The sequence below is a fragment of the Pyxicephalus adspersus genome, chromosome 5, assembly GCF_032062135.1.
Source record: "Pyxicephalus adspersus chromosome 5, UCB_Pads_2.0, whole genome shotgun sequence".
NCBI classification, from domain to species: domain Eukaryota; kingdom Metazoa; phylum Chordata; class Amphibia; order Anura; family Pyxicephalidae; genus Pyxicephalus; species Pyxicephalus adspersus.
Window position 1 is genome coordinate 123,336,279 of NC_092862.1, and position 12,425 is coordinate 123,348,703.

Sequence of the window (12,425 nt, forward strand, 5' to 3'; positions counted from 1 at the left end):
CTGTTCCAATTTTTCCCCTTCTGATCACCCTGTGCCAATTCACCCCTTCTGATCACCCTGTGCCACTTACCGGTCAGCGTGCTTCCGGGATCGCAGTGCTTCTCGCGGGGCGCAGTTCTTGCCGGCTTCTCGGAGGAGGATCGCGGGTCACGTGTGCCGGCTTATCAGAAGAGGAGGATCTCGAGAGCGCAGTTCTCGCCGGTTTCTCAGAGGAGGATCGCGGGTCACGTGTGCCGGCTTCTCGGAGGAGGAGGAGGATCGCGGGGTTACGCGCTGCAGCCAGGAGGAGAGGAGAAGCATGCAGCATCGCGGGATCGGGTGAGTATGAAATTTTAAAAATTTTTTTAACTGTGTTCGCTGTATAAGACGCACCCACTTTTCTCCCCCAGTTTTGGGGAAGAAAAAGTGCGTCTTATACGCCGAAAAATACGGTAAGTTTTTCATATTCTAGCAGAAACTGCCCACCTGTTAGTAATTGGTGGTACTATGCTTGCTGGGAACCTACACCAATCAACTGTTTAAGTGGTGCCTACAGAGGCCACCATCTCTGTTCAGCATTTTTCTGTCTCAGAAAGTTGGCATTCCAGGGGATTCCAGTGTGTTTCTGAGGCCAGGCTGCATTGGGCTTACTTTCATGGTGATTAATCTATGAGGGAAGAATAGAAAGGACCATTTGTGACCTCGTCATTTAGCTGCTTATGAATGAGGTTTTGCAGCTCTTTAGGGACCCATTCCTAATGACAGGATATCATAAAAGACATAGGTTATATGATGTAGAAGGAGGTTGATGTGGTTAAAGGCCTACCACTAGTTAAAAGCAAGGTGCATTTGAACCACTTTTTTTAGGCATTGAGCTTTCTTTTCAGTTGCGTAAGCTCAGTATTTAAGGTTAGATTTGAGGTTTCAGAATATGTGTAGAGATCTGTAATCCACAATGTATGAAATGGCACTGGTTACAATGTGTTTCTGCAGTGGCTTGCTGTATGGACAGTTCATAAATTAGAAATATTTTAAGCTGAAAGGCAAACAGTCCTTTTCTTTATAACTATTCTGTAAAAGGTCAACTACATCTAAAACTAATATTATAAGTTTGAGATGTTGCAAACACATTACATAATGTGTTGTGTTTTTATATTTCTAGTAGACTCTACTGGTAATAAGAAAATCCATCAAAAACCAAAAAATATTAGTTAGATTATGGCTTTTGCCATTTGACTACCTTAATATTAACAATCAACTTTCATTGTATCCATGTCTTGCTTGTAAGTCTCCATTATTGTTACTGTGTTTGTTAACTCTGAAATGTTTTCTTGTTTAGGCTATGCAGTCTGAATCTTCTAACGAAAAGAGACCTAAAGAAAGGAGACATCACAGAGAGGAAGATCGAGATGAGCCCACAGACAGCAGACACAGGTCCGACCGGAAAGAAAAAAGAGACAGACACCATGAGAGAGACAGACATGCAGAAAGAAAAGAGAGACCTGGCAATTCTGACAAGGAAAGGGGAGAGAGACCTGGCTATCCTGATAAGGAAAGGGGAGAGAGACGCAGCTATTCTGATAAAGAAAGGGGGGAGAGACACAGATATTCAGACCGAGAAAAAGGAGAGAGACATGGCTATTCTGACAAAGAGAGAAAAGAGAGAGACGGTCACCCTGAGAGTGACAGGCATGCTGACAAAGAGAGGGACAGAGTGCGAGAACATCGCAAGGAAAAAGAAAGAACAAGAGACACAGAAATACATCATATGTCTGAAAAACACAGAACTGGAGAGAGTGAAAGGATGAAAGAGAAAAAATACAGAGGTGAAAATTCTGCCAAAGAGCATGGAACATCTGAGCTGAGCAGGGAGGAAAGGACAGTGGGAGAAAGTCTGGGTGAGTAAGTCTGGGTACACTATAAAGCTCACCATACACATTCAGAGCCCGATTCATTCCTAAGGCACTCCTAGGTAGAGGCTTAGGACGCGGTAGGTGTCCAGGGGGCCCAGTTACAACCTTTGTACTCTCAGGTAAGAGTGAATTAACTTGTAGACATTTGGTGTCTTATGGGTGGTCTAAAGCTGTTGCCTCGCCTAGATCCCCGTTCTTCCTCAATCCTTCTCTGTACCTGTTACATATAGATATTACAATCCTTTAGATATGCTAACAAGCAATGAGTGTGAGAATTTGCCTAATTAAAAGCAAATTGTTTTTTTTTTTTTTTTTAATATATTCTAATATTACTATGTTTCCAGTGGTAAAAAGCAACAAGATAGCCTGATATAGTAGTTTCCTGCCAATCCACAAACAGAAACCTTGTTGCATGCTGATCAGTCATGGAAATAGGTTTCATACCAGGTTAGGTTTAAAATTGTCCTATATGTACAATGCTTGGAGAGCTTTGGGCAAGCTAGCTCTTATGGGCTATGTGTACATAGGGATTACACCTACACTCTGAGATATAAATGAGAGGTAGTCAAATATAAAAAGCAATCTCAGTTCATTGGATGATTATTTCAAAATGTTCATTATTCCTAGAAAAAAGCAAACACAGAAGTGATGATCGGGAAAGGCGACATCGAGAAAAACGAGAAAAAGAAAAGGTAAACTTTTGATTTAGAATTTTTTTTTTATTTGAAACTCTTTAATTCTTGTTGAAATGTATATGATTGCAAGCCATATATCCTGTTCTTCTCCTAACTGCAGTTGTGAAAGGTGTGTCTTGTTCTTACTGTCAGTACTGCTTGTGGTTCAGAAAAAATACCCTCCTCTTTGAAAATTATAGGACAAACATGCTTAAATCGCATCTCGTTTTTATATTGATGTAAACCACTAGATATGTGCATGTCAAAAGTAAAAAAGTAATGATGTGTTCCAGGGTAGACATGCATTGGGTAGAGATTGAAACAAATGACTTAATATCCATTAGTGAATGCCATGAATCAATTAAAATGGACCCTAGGTGATACTTTAAATTCACTCCAAAAAAAAAAGAAAATGCAGAAATACATCCAATACTACAATATCAGCTAAACTTAGAAAAAAACAGATGCTAAAAAAATTGTATCTAATGTAATATAACTGCAATACATGCAGTGTAAGTGGGTAATCTCGGTAATACCACACTTCCTGTCCTGGGGTAGAAACATAAGAGAGAGGATAAAGTAAACCTGCTTAGACAAAACACAGGTTTATATTCAATGTAATTATGTTTATAATATGAAGTATTTCTTTCCAGAGTGAAGAACATGAAGATCAAAATCTTAGACACCGGAAACACAGAGAAGATTTAAATAGTGAAGATCCTGAGAAGGAGAGGAGAAGGAGCGATCGGAAGCACAATGGGGAACCTGATGGCGATAAAAGGCATCGTAGCAAACGTGAGAAGGAGATTCGAAGTAACGCGGAGGTTCTGCCTGCTGAAAACTCTATGGAAAATTTAGACAGATGGAAAGAGAAACATGCTAAGGAGAAGCATTCAAAGAGAGAGCGGAAAGCACATGAAAAAACGAATGCGGATATTGAGGTACATTGTGCCAGCATATTTACTACAGATATTAGCATATTATAAGGTTTTAGTGAAGGTAGAATGCAAAAAATTCACGTGTTTTATTCTTACCTAAAGAACAGTGATGATCCTATTTCTGTCCTAAAAATTTGCAGTTTGTAGTAACCATGTAAAAATCTACAAAACTGTTTTCAGTTGAGAATATTTCCTTTAAAGACCTAAAATCACAATTGGGTAAAATGCTTTTTAGCATAAAAAAAGAATGCAGGTTGGGCTGCTATGGCTAAATGTGCATTAAAACTAATTAGGATGTAGACCTCCCAGCAGCTACCATAGACATATTGGGCCTGATTTATTAAAGCTCTCCAAGGCTGGGGAGGACACACTTTTATCAGTGAACCTGGGAGATCATCAAACCTGTAATGGATTTGGTCCAGGATTACAAACATTTGATAACAAATCACTACTTTAATAACTCCATTCCAGGTTTGCTAGATCACCCAGGTTCACTGATAAAAGTGTATCCTCTCCAGCCTTGGAGAGCTTTAATAAATCAGACCCTATGTGTATATTGTCTTATACCCTGATGAAAATAGAAATACGGCTACTTTTAGGTAACGGAACATATTTTTGTTTTTTATGTCACTAGGGAAACCAGGTTTACAAACACTCCAGGAAATCCACTTCAAATCAAGAAAGTGATAATGAGAAGGTAATGGCAACAAACTGGAAAATAAACTTAGGTATACATAGCTGTACTGTGAGCTGTGAGCTTCTAACATTGTTCATTGGAAGCTGTAACTGTTAGAGCCAGCCTTTTATTCAGGCTGGAGGACAACCAGCATCATTTAGCCCTTCCTCTCTGGCCTCGCTGTCCCAGGCTCACCCCAGCATTACATATTATGTTACATGGATATTACATTGGTTGTTCAACATGCAGTTTCAGCCTGCAAAGGTAAGCCCATATCTCTAGTCCGACATGCACCTATTAAGATATTTTGATCATTACATACCTCTATAGGACTCTGACCCCCCCTCCTTCCCCACCAGCCATGATTCCCATGCACTGAAAAGTACGTAATGAAAGCTGAAAAGTTTTGCAGTAGTCTGTTGAAGAGGTAGGAAAGGAGAAAAGTGAAACCATGATAGGAAAAATATAGGTGAATTAAACTTCATCTTTAAAATACCAGTATTTGCTGAAAGCGAATGTCACCCTAGTTGAGGCTTGTAAGAGACGAGCTACCACATTTCGGTTCACTTATGGACCTTGTTGAAAACAGGAGCATCTGTCCTTTGAATAATTGCATGATGGATTCTGTACTCTTAAACAAAAGGACTGCACAGCCAATGCTGTTATTTTTGATTGGTGTTCAAAATGAATTTTATAACAGGCCTTGACAATTTCTTTTCTACTTTGCATGGCAGCTGCTAACTCTCTGCATTTTCAGATCCTATTATAATGCACAACAGGGTAAACATTTATCCAAAGAGCAGATGAAAGCTTTTTAAAGGCCTTGGAAACAATTTTTATCACCCACACATTCTAAAACTTTAGGAAATATAAATCATGTGCTGTGCAAACATTTTAAACAGCAATTTCAGACTACAGGCAGACAAGTACTGCCAATGTTATCCAGAAAGCACTGCAAATTTATTGAAGACAAAAAGTCCCCTAACTTTAATCTGTTTGATTTGTTGCTGCTCGAATCTATAGTTGCTTTAAAATAGGTCTTTTCTTAAAATTATTTGCTGTGGAAAGTCAAATGAATGTGGGTAAGACTACAGTAATATCAGACACTCTGCTTGTATGTGACAGAAGCCTGTCCTGGCTTCAAAGGTAATACCAGTTCTGAAGTGCAGGGAACTGATAGCCAGTGTCAGTTTTCAGTTCAATCTCTACCATTGTTGAGCTGCTTGGATCCAAGGCTTAGGTTATACACAAGGCCTCTACAAGTACTAACTGAAGTATGGACTTCCATTCTTTTGTTCATTTACTGCACACTGTGAATCTCTCACATTTATTACAAGATAAAGTAAGCCAGTATAGGCTGTTTCATTTTATTATGGGAGAGTGTCCAGCATCATCTAAATTCTTTCTTTCCAGCTTTTTAACCCCACCGGTTCATTCCTTAAACGTGGAATTAGGCTTAACATAACAATATATGCTTAAATATATTTTTGACAAATGCCAGAAAGAATATAAAATTATTGACCTGCAAAAAGAAGGCATGGACTTTGTGAGCTAGGGAATAGTTAATGTCTTATTCAGTTACAACCCTTACCTTTTTTTTAAATCCACAACTTTTTACATTTTTCATGTAGTAGGGAATGGTGAGATCAAATATCAGGTTTTTTTTTCTTTGGTGGAGAGATTCACCCTCTTGCTTTATCCTTGTTACAATTGTCAAGTAGGCAAAAAAAAGGGAAAGATCGAAAATTTTGAACTGTTAGGCTACAGACACATGTCAGATGATTCTTCCCCATATAGGATGGGAATCTGACATGTCTACAGTGGTTGTCCAATGTCATTCATGGATCCGTTGACGAATTACCCCAATGCAGGTGAAGGGTAGAGAGCGCAGCGGGGTGCTACTTACACGTTCCCCCCTCTCCATAGAACATAAGGGTGCTATATGTATAGAGCTTGTTCATTCATCTTTATGTCTTTTGTCGTTGGAAAATCCAACTACGAAAATCTAACGTTTGTACACAGCCTAACTAAAACCGACATAGTGGGGCAATCTTTATTCAGCTTAGAGGGATTTCCTTCTTCTCTAAATTCTAGGCTTTGATTAGGCAACAGAAGGACATTCACTTTTTTCTCCTTCAGCCACTGCATGGTCTATTTTGCTGTGTATTTTGTGTCATTGTCATGTTGAAAGGTGAAACGTGTCCCCTTGGCAACTTTCTGGCAGAGGGCTGTGGGTTTTCCTAAAGAATTTTACTGTATTTTGTCCCATTCCTTTGAATCACTGATGTAAGTGTATCCCCTCCACCCTCAGAGAGCTTTAAAAAAACAGGCCCTCTGTTCTTTGGATAAAACCTTTTGACTTAATTTACTTTTAATGATGGAGAATGCATAGTAATATGTTTATCTTTTCATTGCTGTGTGTAAGAGTTTTTTGTTTTTTTTTTAAGAACATTGAAGAGATCATACAGAACACAGATACAGCATATGATGATTCCACTAACTATGAAGAGGATTTTGATGTAAGTAATTGCATAATGACTTGAATATGCTGTCTACTCATTGATATATGCTCTGAACAATGCAACTAAAAGGATCTATCCCAGTAACATATTACTGTCTGGTCTTTAGGATTATGATGAGGACTTTGAAGAGCCCAGTGAAGAGGAGAGAATTCCAGTAGAGGTGCAGAAAGAGCATATACCAATTCAGAGGAACAAAGAGGTGGAGGAAATGCAGAAGGCCATGCTCTTGGAGAATGAAAGGATTACTTCGGCTCTTGCTGGACACCAACAGAAAGTACATGACCATCATGATCAGGAACCAGAACCAAAAGGTATCTTCTTTTCGTGTTTTCCAAACTATTTGGAACAGGCATGGCACTTTGATGTTGGCATGCTCAAAGCTTTGTTTGGAAAAACCTCTTCAGGTTGATCTTTATTCTCATTACCATTTTTATGACTGTGACTGTGAGCTGTCCTGGTTTTTATTATCACTAAACAGATTTTCTATAGCGCCAACATATTACGCAGCGCTGTACATTAAATAGGGGTTGCAAATGACAGTTACAGACAGTGACACAGGAGGAGGAGGGGACCCTGCCAAGAAGAGCTTACAATCTAGGTGAGGGGAGTCTTTGTCTTAATAACAGATGAGTACCAAGAATAAAGGAGTGAGATGTCCAACTAAAAGCTCAACATTACAGCTTACACAATTTCCATTGGTGGAGTGGATCTACCTGTGTAATGTAAGGATCTCCTTTGTCAGTGTCACACCCGGTCATTGTATGTGAGGTTTGCCAATTCCCTTCAGCATGGGGTGGAGGATATATTTTAGCCTTGATTGTCAGAGAACCTTTTCCAACCACTGGTCTTCAGTGAGGGTTCTTTTTGGGATCATTTTACAAACCTTGGCTGGAAGTGTTCCCTTGTTAAAGATTTTCTGTAGAGGATCATCTGGAGTAATCCTGTGAGTTTTCTTTATATATTCTATATATATATATATATATATATATATATATATATATATATATATAAAAAATATATATAATCTATACACACACACCGTTGCGTCTCCAGTACAAAATTGCAGTGGATATTCCAAATGTCCTAATGGGCTAATGGGTGCATTGCGATAAATGTGATTTACACATTTACATCTATTTTGTTTCATTCGGTTTAGTATGTTGCAAATCTTCACTGTTTTTTTGTGTCTTCTTTTATAGGGTTAAATTCTGATAGAAAGGGTCATAAAGGTGTATTTATAGATTTTGGATCTGCAAAACAACGTCAAGTTAGCAGCCAAAATGCCAGCAAGCAAAAGTAAGTGTATCTGAATAATCCACCTTCTGTCTATATATGACTGGGTAGCACAATTGGCACCAGAATTTCACTGTACTGCCTTTGTGCTCACTGTAATCTAACAGACCTGCTACTGCACCTGACCATGCTCCCCTCTGTAGTTGTGTGGGGTAATTCTTGTAATGGTGTTGCTATTCTATATCTATGCTCCCACAGAGCTTTGCAAGGACAGAATGTTTTTTTATTAAGTGAAAACCACAGTTTATGTAATTTCCAAGCAAGAGATCAGGGCATTTCAGAAAAGGAGGGACTGGTAAGGTTCAGTATATTTTATTTTTGATTTTAGTATTAGATAGGATTTTAAGTAGAGCTCCATGATTCTTTTTACAATAGTGTATTTGTACATTAGGTTACCTGTATGGAGGATCAGAGTAATATTCAAATTGACTTACTTGAAATTACACAGTTTACACCCACTAAACAGCACAAAGTCCCCCTCCTCCTGGGCTTATCACATAACTCCATGTGTTCTGTATATACGATACAGAATACAAGGTGTACTATGATTGGTTGAGATGGAGAGAGTGTGAAAACAATACCGTATAGCAGCTGACATTCCAACTTTAAAAAAAAGCAGGTTATTTATTGTAGATCCAATTTTGACATTTTTTTAATTGGACTTTTCACAGTCAAAGTGATAAAGAGGACCAGTCCCTTTAACACGTGAAGATTATTTAAAGTCCTACATTGTAATCATCCATATTTTAGGTCAGAAAGTTCCTAAAAGTAAATTAATACAATCTAAAATGATTTAATCAGCATAGAAATAGAACTTCAGCTGATATTGGAAAAACTTATATCAGACCATTGGGATTTTGTCTACATTAACTGAATATTTTCTTGTCTTTTCTCTCCCTGTGCACATTCTGTCTTAATCAATTTGTTGTTCCAATATAGATGGTGGTAAACATCACACAAGCCAAACAAATAATACAACAAAAAATGGCAAAACAATTCCTAAAAAATGGGACATAATAAAAAAAAAATACAAAACAGCCTTATTGAGATAAAAATATACATATCAATCTATAACAATGGAGGTTTGGTACAATAAACATGATACTTGTGTGTTGTTCCTATAAGGGGAGAAGTTGGTAGATCCTTCCCCATAAGTTAAAAACATCAACGTGTTTCACAGTAAATACTGCTTTATCAAGAGAACAGGAGCTATTAACAAATTATATATGTCTTTGAACAAATAGCACACACATATTGCACATTAAAAATGCTTCATTATTGTGGAACTGCTTGCAACCATGGAACACTCTGCTTAGAGGATTCAGACTGAATTCAGGCTTTTTGTGCTTCTTAAGGTTGTTTCCCACCTTGCTCTATGGTTGTAAGCAGTTCTGAAATAATGGGGAAGAATCTACTTACTTCTCTCATTATAGGAACAACACACAAGTTTCATGTTTATTGTACCAAACCCACATTGTTATAGATTACTATGTATGTTTTCATCTAAATAAAGCTGTTTTGTATTTTTTTAATATGATCCCAAAAAATCCAGTGGCATTGTTTTGCCATTTTTTTATGTACTATATTATTGGTTTGCTGGCACTGTGTTGAAAGGTTTCATTATTTTCTGTGTGTTGGTTAGCCCCTGTTTGGTAGCTTGCATTATTTCTGTGTATTGGGTAGTCCATTCAAATGAACAGGCTACCCTAATGTGGCAATACATGTGTTAACACAGATCAGACAGCCTAGTGTGAACAAGCCTCAATTTGCACTGCTTTTTTTTAATAGAACAAGAATATGCCTCACATATCTTAGTAACAAACTATATTCTTAAAATGTGGACTCCAGGATAAACAAATTCCTCATAAATATTAGAGGCATGAGTATTCCTACTTTATTTTTACTTGAACATTGCCATATTTTGGGTTTTTCTTTCATGTATGTTCAGTAATCCAGTCTGAAACCAGAAGTTTCCTGTAATAAAGACCAGGTAGTGCTGCCTTTTCTTTTTGAGCAGGGTGACTGGTCTTCTGATGTAATTCTGTGCAGGTAACCTGCAAAAATGAGTCCTACTCAGCAGCTTTGCCCTTTGCTCAGGCTTTGTACAAGGTAGTAATGATGTCACTGCTATTTTTACTAGGTAAAAACTGGGGTTGCAAAATCCTTTGGTGCATACAAACCACATTTTTATCCTCCCTGACTATTTAGGAGTATATTTGAATGAGAGTTTTTGTGCATGGATTTTACCTGAAATATTTGATCATTCAAGGAAAATAATTATTATCTTGGCTAGTAATTTAAAGCATTTTATTGTTTTCCCCAAAAAATGTGAATTGGGTGTTTTTACTACTAGTACTTCTATGATCAGTATGTGTATTATTTTTAGAAAGCGAAGTATGGAACTTCTCCGGCTCATCGATTTGGATTTTTCCTCCACTTTTTCCTTGTTGGATCTGGCTCCTGTTAAAGAATATGAGATGTACATTCGCAATTTTGGAAAAAGCAACACAACGCAGGTGTGTACCCTGATGAATGTGGCATCTAGAAAAAGTACAGTTGTATTAGATTTCAACATCTATGGCACACAAAATATTTATAATACTGTTCTCTATTACTGTCAGTATTCTTAAAGAGATTTTCCCTCATTGGGAATAAGATGTGGATACTGTCCTGTTGTTAAGGAACAATGAGCTGAAATAGTGAGTGCCAACGCTCTTAGCTAAGTCTTTCTTAGCTCCTAGGCTCAAGTTGTTAAATCTGGAAGCCACACATAGTTAGGCATGCATTTATAGATATCCATAAAAATTTTATGACCAGACATAGGTATACAATCCAAACACTACAATATTTTCTCATGGCTAGATTGTTTGACCATTCTTTATTTTGCTACTGAATAAAGGGGGCAATGGAGCAACTTTCTAAAGATATCAAAAGAGGCTCATTGTCCCTCTCCCCCAACCTAATCATTTGGCCGGAGAAAGGGTGATGATAATTTTTTTGATTTAGCAAATGCCCCACATTACACTAATAATTTCCTTAGACATTTGTTCAGTTTCTTAAATCAGTGTTGGTAGGCTGCTCCTACAGTTTAGAAAACTTGATCTATTTTGGACACAAAAAGAAAGGGATACAACATAAAACAGTCTGCCCACAATATCAACATCAGAACGAATATTCACTCGCTATCATGGGTATTGTTATCATTGTTAGTTGCATTGTTAAAACATAGCCTAATGGGGGTACGGTAATCAACAAACATTGTGTGGTGTGACCTCCAAAATCATATTGGGTAGGTATAATACCTAAATACCACTGCCTATAGTAGCCAAGTTGGTTTCATCCCAGTAGCCAAACAATAGAAGGGGCACAGAAAAACCCAAAACATGCCATTTAAACAACAATATCTGCCTCCAAAAGTCCATGATCTTGGGACAGGACCAAAAATGGAGTACCAGGGAGTGGGGGAAGCTCCGCACTTAGGGCATTGAACATTCTACTGGCCAGCATGTTGACCTGCATTTGCGACTTGGTATACCTTGAATCTCCTGTGTAACCATAAATCGTTGTCTCTCTATACTTAGTTTGTCATACTAACATTTGTCCGTTGGTAGCCCTGCTCTGTTTTGTCTGCAGGTAGTCCCTTTGCCACTTTTGCCACTGTTTGAATGAGAAAGAGGTGTGGTAAAAATTAGTTCTAGAAGGGAGTGAATATGTAAAATATGCCACGGGGAAAGATAATAACTGGTCAAAGGTGTTAGACTGTTGGGCCTCTAAAGGTTCCAGTGTTCTCCCCAGCCTCTTAGCCTTGGAGGACCACCCAGCACTTTTCAGTAACCACTCTGTTTTTTGGGTGGTTACTAAAGACTTGGGCCACAATACAGGGGCCGCCACCCACCTACAGCTTCTTTTCACCCAGCTTAATACCAATTTGGTGAAAATACTGGGGTCCATGATCAAGTCCCATAACAGAGTAGTAAGTAATATGGCAATAATATAGTGAATGAGATCCTCTGGGTGTTATCTTTAAGCATCTACAAAGCTTTCGGAGACACAGGCATCTTTTTTTTTTATCCTATTGCTCAGTAACTAATTAAGTGTACTTAATGCACGTTTGTATGATACCCAGGACACAGCTTGAGTTTAGTCCATTCTATATTATAGTCGTTATCAATTTATACATAATACATGTTTGGTAGTGATACTGTGGTAAAGTTGTTTAATTTCCTGTTTGAACAAAACAATGATAAGGAAAACACTTTTGATAAGGGAAGCATTTTTTGTACAAGTGTGGCATATGTTATCTTAGTTCAAATACTGTGTTATAAAAAGGCACAGGTGTCCATGTTGACATATGTATATCTCTACGTTTGCAGAGAATGCTTTCTAATGCAAAATGTTATTACTTTTTTTTTATTATTATCCTTTTCTCT

At 37.9% G+C, this 12,425-nt stretch overlaps 1 protein-coding gene across 2 annotated transcripts in view; it reads left to right on the top strand.

The window, feature by feature from the left end:
- DYNC2I1 (dynein 2 intermediate chain 1) overlaps positions 1-12,425 on the top strand; it is a 45,405-nt gene that overhangs the window by 15,676 nt on the left and 17,304 nt on the right. For both annotated transcript variants that reach the window (XM_072412612.1, XM_072412610.1), the window contains exons 3-10: positions 1,319-1,877; positions 2,520-2,584; positions 3,220-3,507; positions 4,139-4,201; positions 6,628-6,699; positions 6,809-7,013; positions 7,902-7,998; positions 10,382-10,511. In XM_072412612.1, coding sequence (XP_072268713.1) covers positions 1,319-1,877; positions 2,520-2,584; positions 3,220-3,507; positions 4,139-4,201; positions 6,628-6,699; positions 6,809-7,013; positions 7,902-7,998; positions 10,382-10,511 — 1,479 coding nt within the window. The remainder of the gene's footprint in view (positions 1-1,318; positions 1,878-2,519; positions 2,585-3,219; positions 3,508-4,138; positions 4,202-6,627; positions 6,700-6,808; positions 7,014-7,901; positions 7,999-10,381; positions 10,512-12,425) is intronic.